At 38.6% G+C, this 15,118-nt stretch overlaps 1 protein-coding gene across 4 annotated transcripts in view; it reads right to left on the reverse strand.

The window, feature by feature from the left end:
• The window catches only part of FBXL20 (F-box and leucine rich repeat protein 20), a 104,474-nt gene that overhangs the window by 35,486 nt on the left and 53,870 nt on the right, over positions 1 to 15,118 (reverse strand). For all 4 annotated transcript variants that reach the window (XM_032322894.1, XM_032322892.1, XM_032322893.1 and 1 more), the window contains 2 exons: positions 13,475 to 13,536; positions 492 to 546 (listed from right to left, as the gene is read on the reverse strand). In XM_032322894.1, coding sequence (XP_032178785.1) covers positions 492 to 546; positions 13,475 to 13,536 — 117 coding nt within the window. The remainder of the gene's footprint in view (positions 1 to 491; positions 547 to 13,474; positions 13,537 to 15,118) is intronic.

Below are 15,118 nucleotides of genomic sequence, written 5' to 3' on the forward strand. Positions count from 1 at the left end.
AATTAAGTGAAATTAAAAATTGACTTTAAGAATGGAATCTGGTTTGCCCTATAATTTTAAAATAAATTATATTCTAGCTATTATCTTTTGAGGAAAGCAATACAGGGAAATAACATGAGAATTAGAGCCCTGAGCCTTCTGTGTGTGTGGGTGTGTGTGCACATAAAATGAACTAGAAAAACAATGAAACACTATTTTATTACAATTCTGAGTAGAGCCTATTCTTTTGATTTGCACATTTAATATCTTTTCCTTAAAAATGTTTCCTCTGTTTGCATTTTACAAATAGTTAAGACTTCCAAAAAATTAAAGTTAGAGACAGTACAAATTGCAGAAGGCCACTGCAGAATTTGCGAATGCCATGCATAAAATACCATCCTCTGAAACATAACATACAACTAACATCTGAAGTAAACGGTTTGCCTACTAGAGAGGCTGACATCATCAGCATCAGGAAGGGGTACCCCTAGAATAATCTCAACCATTCTTACCCTGGAGACCTGAGCACAGCGACACAAAGTAACAACATCCAGAAAAGAAAATATCCTAAAAGAGAAGGAGACAAATTTTATTATATGATACGGTAGTTTCTCTTGATTTTTACCTAAAAATACCAATGTAAATACATATATGAAAAGGGAATTCTTTTCAACAAATACAAAAAGCAGGGGACAACTTACAACATAACGATGCCCACATAAAACATTGGAAGAGAAAGTAATCTTTTACTTGAGAATGTACATATTAAGCACCGCACAAGTTCAAATGAACTGGTATCAAGGGATAATAAAATATTCTAACTGATACGATTTGTTAAAATTTGTTAAAAGTAAAAAAAAAAAAAAACAATTTTCACACTTCTGGTCATCAAAGACAACTAGGGGAGGTAACTTTATAAAGAATTTTACAGTTATGAAGGAAAAAAGATTAAATAATATAGTAATATCTAAAAATTAATAACTATGTTAAATCTCTATATATTTAATTCTAATTCAGGAAATTATAAAACTCATCTAATCACTGTCAGGAAACACTGCCCAGAATTATTCTCAGTCTTATAGTTAACTATTAACTATATTTAACTAAGTTAAATATTTACTTTGTCGCATAATTATTATTATTTGAAATAACGGATTTGCTTAAAGTGTCATAACTCTCTACACTATAAGCAACCTGTAAAGGCAGGTCAGAGCATCCTGGTAATAAGTGAATGGGTCACATCTGTTTAAAGTCCTCTTTACTTATCAGCACCCTTTAAAGGTCAGTTTATTCTGAATAATAAGTTAAAATCTATAAGAGGCAATATAATATATAGCATGTGCTTCAAAGATTTAAATTTTGTCTTAAGAATTTTATAAATTCCTTGAGATAACTGGAGATACCTAGGATGTTACAAAAGGGAGGTCAGGAAACATTAATTTGGAGAATGAAGGCCAGATTTTTTCTTCCATAATACTTTAAGTGTTAAAACCTTCTGAATTAGCCTAAAAGAACAAAATTTTGTTGCTTAGTGATTAGAGGCTATCAGTCACATTTTGGAACTTGGAATAAACTCAGTTAATAATTACATCAGACAAGGGACACCGAGTGACTCAGCCGGTTAAGCAGGACTCGTGATTTTGGCTCATGTCATGATCTCAAGAGTCATAAGAGACCCAGCTCTGGGTTGGCCTCCACACTGGACGTGGAGCCTACTTAAGATTCTCTCTGCCCCCCACCCCCTCACATGTTCCCTCTCTCTCTAAAAAAAAAACAAAAAATAAAAAACTTAAATAGTTACATCAGACAAATAGTGATGTGCATTTTGTAAATATTTGGCTTTTTAATTTTTTTGTTATTTGGATAAAATATACACAACATAAAATCTGCTATTTTAATCATTCTTTTTTTTTTTTAAGATTTATTTATTTATTTGACAGACAGAGATTACAAGTAGGCAGAGAGGCAGGCAGAGAAAGAGGAAGGGAAAGCAGGCCTCCGGCTGAGCAGAGAGCCCAATGACACGGGGCTCGATCCCAGAACCCTGGGATCATGACCCGAGCCGAAGGCAGAGGTCCTAACCCACTGAGCCCCACAAGGGCCCCTATTTTAATCATTCTTAAGTGTACAGTTCCGTGGCATTAAGTACATTCACACCATTGTGCAACCATTACCGTCATCCATCTCTAGAACTTTTTCATCTCTCCAAAATAAAACTCCATATATATTAAACAATTAACTCTTCAATCCCCTTTCTCCTAGCTCCTAGCAACTACTACTACCGTACTTTCTTTGTCTATGAATTTGGCTACTCTAGGTACATCATATGAGGGGAAACATATGGTATTTGTTCTTTTGTGTGATTTTTAAAAAAGATTTATTTATTTTAAAAGATTTTATTTATTGGAGAGAGAGGGTAGGCAGAGAGGCAGGCAGAGAGAGAGGGGGAAGCTGGCTTCCCACTCAGCTCCAATGCGGGGCTTGATCCCAGGATTCTGAGATCATTACCTGGGCCAAAGGCAGAGGCTTAACCCAATGAGCCACCCAAGTGCCCCTAAGATTTATTTACTTTAGAAAGAGACCAAGCGGGCAAAGGGAGGAGCAGAGGGAAAGGGAGACAGATAATCTGAAGCAGACTCCACGTTCTCTGAGGAGTCTGCTGGGCTTGATCTCACGACTCCAAGATCATAACCTGAGCCAAAATCAATAGTCAGACACTCAACCAACTGAGCCATCCAGGCGTCCCAGTATTTGTCCTTTTGTAACTGGCTTATTTCACTTAGCATGTAACATGTCACAGAATTTCCCTCCTAATGCTACATAATATTCTGCTGTAGGGGTGCATGGGTGGCTCAGCAGTTGGTAAAGCAGCCAACTCTGGTTTCATTGAGCCCCACCTCAGGCTCCCTGTTCAGTAGGGAGTCCACTTGAGACTCTCTCTCCCTCTCCCTCTGCCTCCTCATGCTCTCTAAATAAACAAATCTGGGATGCCTGGCTGGCTCAGTTGGTTGGACGACTGCTCAGGTCATGATCCCAGAGTCCCAGAGTCCCGGGATCGAGTCCCGCATCGGGCTCCCAGCTCCATGGGGAGTCTGCTTCTCCCTCTGACCTTCTCCTCGCTCATGCTCTCTCTCCCTGTCTCTCTCTCAAATAAATAAATAAAATCTTTAAAAATAAATAAATAAATAAATAAATCTTTAAAATACATAAATAAAATCTCTAAAAAATATTCTACTGTACTGCATATCACACTTTGTGTATCTGTCCCTAGAGGGAAGACTGGGTACCTTTCTTGTTCCAGCTAGCAGGTGGCCCTGCTCCCACCCGAATAACTGGCTTTTATACAATCAATCTCCCATCTTCTTCAATACAGATTACTAACCACTTCCAAATAAATATAGATATCACCAACTTAGGTACCTCAATTCCTAAAACAGTAAGTTTTTCTTATGCAACAAACATCCCTGAATTGCTAAAATGCCCCTGCCTTTTCCTGTCTTCTGCTATATGGTATCTTTATGTGGAATTTCATAATTGAAAGATCCTGTTTCTGTAAATTCATCACTAACCCCTGAGCAATTTGTGTAAATACAATATTACACCTGGGGGGACACAGGTAGTAACTTTACAGGTAACGATCCTAGTTAGACTATAATAACCTTTTCCCCGCAAAAGGAAGCACGATACACAGATATGGAACATCAGGGTGAAGGCCAAATGCAGACCTAGGAGCCTCTGAAGCACACATCTTGGCAATCCTAATTCCGTTCTTAAAAAGTACTGCCTGGGGCTCTGAATATTAAGATTCCAAATGAGTTCGGTTTTCACCTGAATTTTGACATTACAGTACGTTAAAAAGAGAGAAGACAAATATAGCCACTATGCTCCTGTATTCAGTAAAAAGAGCTTGATCTCTCCAGTCCTGATTCGGCTCACTAGTTAGATGAATTAAGCCTCAGTGCTTAAGTCCCTTCTACCACTTCATACTAAATCCATCCATCTGAGTGTCCGCTATTATTTTGTAAACTTTGATTTCTACTTATTCTACATATTTGATAGTGGCGCTAATCATCTTTAGAAACCCAAATATTTGGGGAACCTGAGTGGCTCAGTCATTGAGCGTCTGCCTTTAGCTCAGGTCATGATCCCAGGGTCCTGGGCTCCAGCCCCACATCAGGCTCCCTGCTCAGTGGGAAGCATGCTTCTCCTTCTCCCACTCCCCCTGCTTGTTTCCCTCTCTCACTGTGTCTCTCTGTGTCAAATAAATAAATAAAATCTTTTAAAAAGAAAAAAGAAACCCAAATATAAGAACTGGTGGGATGGGCTGCCAGGGTTTTAGCCAGAGTGATTTTTTTTGGGGGGAGGGGTGAGGGGCTTAAAATGAGCATTTATCCTTCCAAATATCATTATGTAAACTTTAATTAAAAAAAAAAGCACCTGTATAAATATTTACGTACAGCATCTATATAATAAGCCAGCATAATAAAACTACATTATACTGAGCACCTTCCTGCTTTTCATTATCTTCAGACTAACTACCTTAGATCGTGTTGACAATGGTCCTTTTCAATACACTTTAACCTTTTACATAAATCCTCCTGAGATGTCTACATCTATAACCAGAATGGTTAAGTGATGCATGATAACAACACTTACTGTGGCAGGCATTTCACAATGTACGATTTGTCACATCACTATGGTTGTACTTTTTTCTTTTTTTTAAAGTAGGCTCCAGGGGCGCCTGGGTGGCTCAGTGGGTTAAAGTAGGCTCCAGGCCCATGAGGCTGGTCAGTAGGCTCCAACTCCTGACCCTGATAACCATATATGGTTAAGATCAAAGAGATAAGAAAACTGAGATGGAATGAAACGTCTGTTATTGTCTAAGAATGTTCTTGATTACTTCAATAAAAGCCTTTCCACATCTCTTATCAAGAGACTACTGAAAAACTGGGACTGGCTTTAGGCTGCCCAGGTTTAAGCGAAGTAAACCTCGCCTTCCACACACTTGATAAAGAATACCAGGAAGCAAAAAGACGTTATGGAAGAAAACAGGGTCTAATTGCACATAAAACACTGCTGTACAAACAAACAAACAAAACCCCTCAAATCCTTAATACTAAATCCCTGGAAGAGAACATGGGAACTGGCTGTTAAAATCAATACTGAATGTAGGGGCGCCTGGGTGGTTCAGTGGGTTATGCCTCTGCCTTCTGCTCAGGTCATGACCAGGGTCCTAGGATGGAGCCCCACATCTGCTCTCTGCTCAGCAGGGAGCCTGCTGCCCCCACCCACCCCACTGCCTGCCTCTCTACCTAGTTGTGATCTCTGTCTGTCAAATAAATAAATAATAAAAATCTTTAATTAAAAATCATCTATACTGAAAGTAGATTTTGGGATATGGTTACCTACAGTATGGTTCTCTGTAACTGGATAATTCCATTCCTGTAATGGGGATATCTATAAGCACAACTTTTTTGCAGAGTAATTTGACAGTGTCCATTAAAATAAAAAATATACATATTACAACCTACAGAAGCAAAAGTAGGAGTAAAAATGGTTTACAGAATGTTCATGGCAGCATTATTTGAAATAATGAAAAGAAACAAACAATACCTATAAATAAAAATGCTTAAATGTGATAGAGTCCATGAACTACTGTACATAGCTGCTTTTTGAAAGAATGAGGTAGGGGCGCCTGGGTGGCTCAGTGGGTTGAGCCACTGCCTTCGGCTCAGGTCATGATCTCGGGGTCCTGGGATCGAGTCCCGCATCGGGCTTTCTGCTCAGCGGGGAGCCTGCTTCCTCCTCTCTCTCTGCCTGCCTCTCTGCCTACTTGTGATCTCTCTCTGTCAAGTAAATAAATAAAATCTTAAAAAAAAAAAGAAAGAATGAGGTAGAGGTACATAAACTGATCTAAAAAGAGATCAATGATTATTAAATGACAGAAACAAAAACAAATTGTAGAAGAGTATATGTTTTCATGTCTAAAAAAAATATGGATACATGAAGACATGCATCCAAGTATTATACATATAATATATCCAGATATAAGTGGATATATCTGCTACCTTTGGAGTAGAGAATAGGCACTTTTTGTGTGTGGTGGGGGGGATACTGAAAGAGCAGGGATTAGCAGCCAGCTGTTTACTTCTTTGTATTTTTCAAAGTGTTAGGCTAATGGGAAATTTATATATTATTTGTTAAAAAATTTTAAAGGCACCAGATGAAGATCTCTGGCCACAAGATGTGTTAAGTCCTGCTGAACTTAGAGTAGATTTTTTTTTTTTAAGATTTTATTTATTTATTTGAAAGAGAGAGTGAGTGAGAGATCACAAATGGGGGAGCAGCAGAGGAGAGAGAGAAGCAAGCTCCCCACTGAGCAGGGAGCCAAATGTGGGACTTGATCCCAGGACCCTGAGCAGAAGATAGACACTTACAGTGAGGCACCCAGGCACCCCTTAATTTAGGGTTCTGATACTTGCCTACTGTCTGACAGAAACTACCCCAGATTTTCAAAATTGGAAACGTCTTATTCCTCACAGGAGACCATCAGTTTGCAGGAACTGTTCATTAAAACTGTATGCTAGTGTCTTTATTATCAAATTACAGATGCAGGTTTACTAGGCCCCTGCTCTAAGTGAGAGGACTTCAGGTACAATTTTAACATTACGGTTATTATCCATTGTCTGGTGGAGAATTCTGCTAAAAGCATTGCATGTTACCTGTAGCTATCATGGACAAGAGCTTTAACTCTTTAGACAAGAATCCACTACAGATTAAATTTTAAGAGCTCTCTATACATACTTGGTTATTAACGTGAACATAAAAGACCACATCTTCCATGTTCGAAGTGAATCAGAGTTGGCAGACATAACCACCACGAGATCAAAACATCATCAGCATCTTAAATTAGGGCTGTGCATTTTGGCTCCTTTTTAACCTGAATCTCAATGCAAAAATGCTCCTAAATAAACCAGATGCACACCCCTGGCCATTAAGAATAGAATAATAAGTATCCTGGGTATTTTTTAAATGATCTTATTGTTACAAATCTGGAGAGGACGCATCACACAACTGCTCTTCTATCCAGCTACTTACAGTTATCTATTTAACCAAGATTATACTGAGCAGAAATTATGCAAACCTAATCTACTCATACCCAGTTATCCCATGTAGCACACCAAATCACTCAGTTCCTCAGGTGTAAGAGTAACAACTACTTAAATTATTAACTAGACTGAGTTGACAGGAAGGTTCTGTCTCTCTAAATGAGAAGCTCTATAAGAATTTTAATGAGTTTTTTTGTGTATGTGACTCTGTTGAGCAAATGGCAGTATCACCTTCTATGAAAACTTTCTAAACAAAAATCACCTTAGCTATGCTCCGCAGTACAGAATTTTGAGCATTTCATTAACCATTTTTTGACATGTTGGAAATTTTTACACGCTGGAAAGTTTGTAATTTTTCCTTGGGAAATAAAACTCAATGCGAAAGTAGGGTAGGGCTTTCTTGGGGTGAAGTCTTGGTTAGGCCTTTTATTTCCCATCAAAGGATGACAAATCTACTTGTTCACCTGGTCTGAAGTACAGGACTCAATCATCCATGGGCAGCTAAAGATATTCTGAATACAGGATGTCGTAAAAAATATAATCCTTGTGCTACCCTAATCTTATGAAAATTCCAGGTAAGGGTAAGTGAGATTTATAAAAGACTGAAGGACATTCATGATTCCTTTAAGGATGCTATATTCTATCTGTGGTAAGCACTGTAATTGACTCTCCAGCCTCCACTTCAGCTCAGTTCATTAGTCTAAACCTGCCACAGAGATTGGTTCAGGCCTAAGCCAATTTGGGCTGATAAGATCTGAGAAGAGGCTTTATTGGAGTATAAAAGGCTGCCTATCTCTCCCCTCAGAGTGAACAAAGACACATGTTGATCCAATATTCACTGGCATCTATCCTATGCCCGTGAAGAAAAGAGCTTTTAGGACCAAGCTGATGCTGATTCTAGCAGAACAGACCGAAAATTGCTGATGACACTGTGAATCCCCTCAATCAATTAACCCTGGCATGTAGGCAGCCTGATCTTTTTATTTCCTTTTGCATGAAATAACTTCCCTTACTGTTTAAGCCCATTTCAGAGTTTCCATTACTTGCAGCCAAAAGCAACCTTGGATCAACTGGACTGTCAGAAGCATGCATTCATTTTTACATGTTATTATTTTGTTTTTTAACTATTACAAAGGTGCCAGAAGCCGTGACCATATGAAATCTGTGACTGGATTTTCTCCTTTTTTTTTTTTTTTAAATAGATTTTATTTACTTATTTGACACACAGAGAAAGAGAGAGCAAGCACAAGCAGGGGGAGTGGCAGGCAGAGGGAGAGGGAGAAGCAGGCTCCCCAATGAGCAGGCAGAGGCTTAACCAACTGAGCCACCCAGGTGCTCCTGTGACTGGATTTTCTATGTAACTTTATCCACAAACTATAAGCAGAGTCTCATTTGAGAAATATCTCTTAGAAAGTAGTGCTAGAAAGAGCTCTGATTTTATGGTATAATATATATATTTCTTCTTTTCTGTTAAGAATAAAATTTCAGGGCGCCGGGTGGCTCAGTGGTTTAAGCCTCTGCCTTCGGCTCAGGTCATGATCCCAGGATCCAGGGATCAAGCCCCAAATCGGGCCTTCTGCTCAGTGGGGAGCCTGCTTTCCCCTCTCTCTCTGCCTGCCTCTCTGCCTACTTGAGATCTCTGTCTGTCAAGTAAATAAATAAAATCTTTAAAAAAAAAAAAAAGAATAAAATTTCATTTATGCTACCAAAAAATTCAAAGCTAAATGTAAGAATGACCTATAGTAATTGTGTAAACTCTTACAAGGCTACATGTGTTTCCTTTCTGGCTTTGGTTTTCTACTTCAAAAAAATATATGTCATGGTCCTCATAGTTCATTTTTATTTCTTATATTTGCTCCTGATCCAAGCCATCTCAAGTAATCTGGAGACAAATTAAATTAATAAATAAAAATAAAATGGGTTTCAGAGTTTATAGCTGACATACTGATTTACATATATATTAGATTAAGAGATGCCTGAAACATTGCTACATCAAAAGAGTTCAACTACCTTAATATAGAACATTTAAGCCAAGAGAAAGAATGTGTAAGAGTACAATGTTTTTTTTAAAGGTTTTATTTATTTATTTGACAGAGAGAGATCACAAATAGGCAGAGAGGCAGGCAGAGAGAGAGGAGGAAGCAGGCTCTCTGCTGAGCAGAGAGCCTGATGCGGGACTCGATCCAAGGACCCTGAGATCATGACCTGAGCCGAAGGCAGCGGCTTAACCCACTGAGCCACCCAGGCGCCCGTAAGAGTACAATTATGTGGACATACAGCCAAACCTCAACATCAGCATACACAGCTCTTTTCCACACAGTTCTTACCACATTGATCGTCAGGTGATGACACCTGGTGTCATGACTGAGCCTGGCTGGAAACCTGACCCAAAGGTTGCCATCTACAGGATACCCTCTAGGGTATATGATGTTTTGGCCCCAAAGCTCTTCATTTCAGTGTCAGAGAGGCTTCGTATTTTTTTCCTGTTTTCTTTATTTCCATGGGCACCAGTAAATCCAAAAAGAGCTAAATATACACAATTTCTTACTCTTCTATGAATTTTAAATCATGCTGCTAAGCTTGAGAACTGTATATACATCTGCCTTTTGGCATCACCACCTGGATATCCACAGGTACCCGAACTGAACTAATTTTCATTATTTTCTGTCAATTAATCCTGTTCTTCCTCCTATTTTCTTTATCTTAGTGAGTATTCCCACCATCCACTTGGCAGAAAGCAAAAACCTAGGGCACCATCCTTGCCTCCTTCCCAATACCCTCATTTGCAACACATCAAATCAATCAGCAATATACTGTCAATCCCAGCTCTTAAAAATCTCTTGACAGAGCCCATCACTACAGTGGCGTTCAGGCCATCAGTTTCGCCAATAAAGATTACTGTAACAATTTTCTATTTGCTGTTCTTCTCTTCAGCAAAAAAACGTTTTTGTTAAATAAACAAGTATGGACTAAATTACCTGCTTCTTCAATACTACTGCATTAGAGGTAACCACTGGTAAGCTAACGGTTATGAAGAAATGCCTAAAAAGTGGGGTCACTCTTAACAGACAGAAGACTACAAATCACCCACTTAAGAAGTCATCTTAGTCTACCCTTCATGCTATCTTTGGGACTGACTGCATCTAAAGGAAGAGATACCAGCATCAAAGAAAATATCCACAAAACCTTTGCTACAATAAATCACCAAGACTGGGATACGGCTGAAGAATAATTGAACATATACAACATAAAATAAAGCTGTAGATTGTATTTGTTTATCATAGGGGCTGAATTTTTTTTGAAGACTTTGTTTATTTATTTAAAAAAAAGAGAGAGTGAGTGGGGGGTGCAGCAGAGGGAAAAGAAGACTCCCCGCTGAGCATGGAGCCCAATGCAGAACTCAATCTCAGGACACTGGGATCACCACCGGAGCTGAAGTCAGATGCTTAACCAACTGAGCCACCCAGGTGCCCCTGCATTTTTTATTTTAAATTATATAACAAATAAAAATGTATTATATAATTACATATTTTATTACAAGTGTATTATTAAAATTTTTATTATAAATTACTGTAAACTGAAAATATAGAAAACAATATATATATTAGAGGGAATTCACATTCCATGAAATTTACCCTTTTAAAGTACACTATTCAGTGATTTTTAGTATAACCACAATGTTGTGCAGCCATGGTCAGTATCTAATTTCAGAATATTTCATCACTCCCAAAGAAACCCTACACCCATTAGCAGTCACTCCCTATCAACCCTCAACACAGCCCCTGGCAACCTCTATCTCCATGGATCTGTCTATCCTGGATATTTCATATAAGTGGAATTACATGGTATGTGGCCTTTATGTCTGTCTTCCATGGAATAAAACTCTAGTAAAATATAAAAATGTAAACCAAAATAGCAGGCAACTAAATACCAAAGAATCAAATAATTTCCCTGAATCCTACTGAGTCTTTAGGTAAACTATTTTGGTCCAAAATAATGCCATTATAAAAAAATTGAAGTATGTCTTAGTGTACTCAGTTTATAATAGTATTAAGAACAGGGGCGCCTGGGTGGCTCAGTGGATTAAGCCGCTGCCTTCAGCTCAGGTCATGATCTCAGGGTCCTGGGATCGAGTCCCGCATCGGGCTCTCTGCTCGGCAGGGAGCCTGCTTCCCTCTCTCTCTCTCTCTGCCTGCCTCTCCATCTACTTGTGATTTCTCTCTGTCAAATAAATAAATAAAATCTTTAAAAAAAAAAAAATAGTATTAAGAACATAACCTGTTTAAAAATATTTCTCCTTAAGGGTGCCTGGGTGGCTCAGTGGGTTAAGCCTCTGCCTTCGGCTCAGGTCATGATCTCAAGGTCCTAGGATCAAGTCCTGCGTCAGGCTTTCTGCTTGGCAGGGAACCTGTTTCTTCCTCTCTCTCTCTGCCTGCCTCTCTGCCTACTTGTGATCTCTCCCTGTGTCAAATAAATAAATAAATAAAATCTTTAAAAATAAATAATTAAAAAAATATTTCTCCTTAAGATGGCTAAAATTTATCCAGGATACATTCTCCAATAGCCCTGGGTACCCTAGGGTATATATTGCTGTTATTTCTACTATAGTAAACCAGCATGTACAAAAGCATTGTTTCCATGAAAAAAATCCATTCCAAGTTCAATTCTGTTATTTTTTCTTAGTATCTCTAATGTATAAGGTATTACATGAAGATGTATAAGAAAACAGTCCCTGCTTGTAAGGTACTTGCAAAATAGTGAAGGCCTTAGATATGCAAATCCCTAGAAATGCCAGGAATTCTCTTCTTCACCAGCACTAGCATGAAATTACTTTCCACCTTGAGCAGGGACTGGGCTGGTTATGGGCTGGAGCAGTAGCAGCTAAGATTAAGAGGCGATGCCCTTCAGTACAACTTGTTAACTTCTAACATTTGCAAAAGAAAATGTACCTTTCTTTCTTTCTTTCTTTCTTTTTTTTTTCAGATTTTATTTATTTGACAGAGATCACAAGTAGGCAGAGAGGCAGGCAGAGAGAGAAGGTGAAGCAGGCTTCCCACTGAGCAGAGATGCGCAGTGGGATCCCAGGACCCCTGGATCACAACCTGAGCCTGACCTGAGCCAAAGGCAGAGGCCTTAACCCACCAAGCCACCCAGGTGCTCCTGTACCTTTCTTTCTAAGTCATTAGTGAACAAAGAAGAGCATAATGAAGTGCCCAAATAAGGGCATCTCGGTGGCTCAGTTAAGCATCTGACTCTGACTCTGGTCATGATCTCAGGGTCCTGGGTTCGAGTCCCGCACTGGGATCCATGTTCTGTGGGGAGTCTGCTTCTCCCTCTGCCTCTCCTCCAACTTGTGCTCTCTCTTGCTCCCAGATAAATGAATAAAATCTTAAAAAAAAACCCCAAAAACCCAAATAATGGGCAATGAAAATAACTCCCATAGTTTTTTTCCTAGGCAATTCCTAGGTTAGATGTATATAAATTGGGGGCTATGTATTTTATTTTGTGGGTGATCCCAAATGTAATTTCTACATGTTAAAAATAAGGAGGATAAAATTATAACTGTAATATAAGAAAAAGCTTCAAATAACTTTTACCGTATTACTCCCCTTTTTAAAAAAAAGATTTTATTTTTAAGTACACCCAACATGGGGCTTGGACTTACAACCCTAACATCAAGAGTCTCATGCTCCACCAACTGAGCCAGTCATGTGTCCCCACCTTTTTAACTAAAGTAAAAGGCTGTAACTCTTCTCTACAGTTCCTCAGTATATGTGATATTTTGTCACAAATACAAGTCATTTCATGGACATATTTGATGTTGGGAACAGGAAACGAGGCAAAGGGATGGATTAGAATCACTTAAAAAAAGATCTGGGGTGCCTGGGTGACTCAGTCATTAAGCGTCCGCCTTCGGCTCAGGTCACGATCCCAGGGTCCTGGGACTGAGCCCTGCATCCGGCTCCCTGCTCAGCGGGAAGCCTGCTTTCTCTCTCTCCCACTCCCCCTACTTGTGTTCCCTCTCTCGCTGTATCTCTCTCTGCAAATAATAAAATCTTTTTAAAAAATCAGCATTATAATAAAATAAAATATATGATCTCTTATATACATTATATACATTATATACAAAAGTAAAGCAAGGGAAAACTAGTAAACAAAATCATATATAGATACAAATCAGGTAGGAGAATTTAAACATTTAAAATTTTGATTCATATATAGAAAATGTAGAGTCAAACCGTTTAAACAAAAGAATCAATAAATTTACAAATTCAGATAATCCAGTTCCTTTACATACAGGAAAATTAGCAGTAAGTCTAAAAATTTTTAAATAGGTAAATATGACACACACACAACACCAAATTAAAATTAGCATTCAGACTTACCGCAATAGGAGTTCTTTGGGAAGTTTTTTATTGATTACAGCTTCATCACTATTTGAGAACATCTGCAAAAACAAAATCACTTAGTGTTACTTAACATTTTATTACATTCAACTCAAAGTTTAGAGACAGTCCTCTAAAAAGAGAGGTGAATAATTATAGGGGATATTATAAGCTGAAGTAATATTTTTAGGGACTCTTTGGGCTGAAAAACATTTTTGAGACATTTAATTTGTTCCCTGTCTTTAGAAAAAATTAACAGCAATCAGAAGCATGACATTAGGTAGTAGGTATTATTTTAAGTATTTTTCATGTACTAATGTACTAAGTCTTCATACTATTCTTAATCTTCATTTTCTTGTAAAGAAACAGAATTGCAAAAGATTTATGTGCTTAAAATCACATCACTGCACAGTGACCATTTAAAAATTAAGATGAGGTGATTCTCCAAATCTAAGTCATATTTACTTGTTCAAGGAGGTGTTTGGAAACCATCCTAGGATAGGGAACATTCTGATTTTACTTAACATGCAGAAAACTGGTAATGCTTCATGACCACCACCACATGCTTCCTTGATGCACGCAAGTGATCATTTAACAAATTAATCAGATAACCCACAAGGGTTCCTATTATTTATTTTTTTAAAGATTTCATTTATTTATTGACAGAGAGAGATCACAAGTAGGCAGAGGAAGGCAGGGGGATGGGGAGAGCAGGCTCCCTGCTAAGCAGAGAGCCCAGATGTGGGACTTGATCTAAGACCCTGAGATCATGACCTGAGCCGAAGGCAGAGGCTCAACCCACTGAGCCACCCAGGAACCCAAATTAGACAATCTTTCTTTCTTTCTTTTTTTTTTTTTTTAAGACAACTACTTTCTTTTTTAAAAGATTATTAATTGACAGAGAGAGAGAGAGAGAGAACACAAGCAGGGGGAGTGGGAGAGGGAGAAGCAGGCTTCCCGCCAAGGAGGGATTCCAGGACCCTGGGATCATGACCTGAGCCACAGATGGCTTGGGTGGCTCAGGCATTAAGCATCTGCTTAATGGTGCCCCAAATCAGGCACTCTTATAGGGAAAGAGATACAAAGAAAAGGAGATGATATCTCTGTACTTCAGGAGCACTAGCTCTACAATGAACATAGAAAGTAAGTACTTTATTATTAGAGATAAATGAAAGAGGTAATATGAGAGCAAGGGAAGAAATAACTAAGTCTCCCCACACCTGACATCTTAAAGGAAGGCCAGAAGTTAATTAACAAGGAAAAAAGGGGAAGATAAGATGTTTAAAAGCATGGACTCATACATGAAAGCCTTAGCATTTCATGATTCAAAGTAGAAAAAGTAAAGGGATAGGAACGTAGTGGAAAGAATGTACTTCCCCCTCAATCTCAGACATTCAAAGAGTATTTACAATAGACTTTAAAAAAGATAACTATTAACAACCTACCCTCCAGTTACATGGAAAGCTCTGTGACAGAAGGGACCATGACTTTCATATCTGCCAACATATTTCCAGGACTGAGCACAGGGCCCGACACATAGTAGGAACTTAGTACACTGAACTGTGAACAGTGGGGTTTGGTCATGAAGGAAACCTGTATACCAGGCTAGAAATATGAAATAATCCTGTAGAGAAGAGAAGAGAA

This window comes from Mustela erminea, chromosome 18, assembly GCF_009829155.1.
Source record: "Mustela erminea isolate mMusErm1 chromosome 18, mMusErm1.Pri, whole genome shotgun sequence".
In the NCBI taxonomy this organism is placed as follows: Eukaryota; Metazoa; Chordata; class Mammalia; order Carnivora; family Mustelidae; genus Mustela; species Mustela erminea.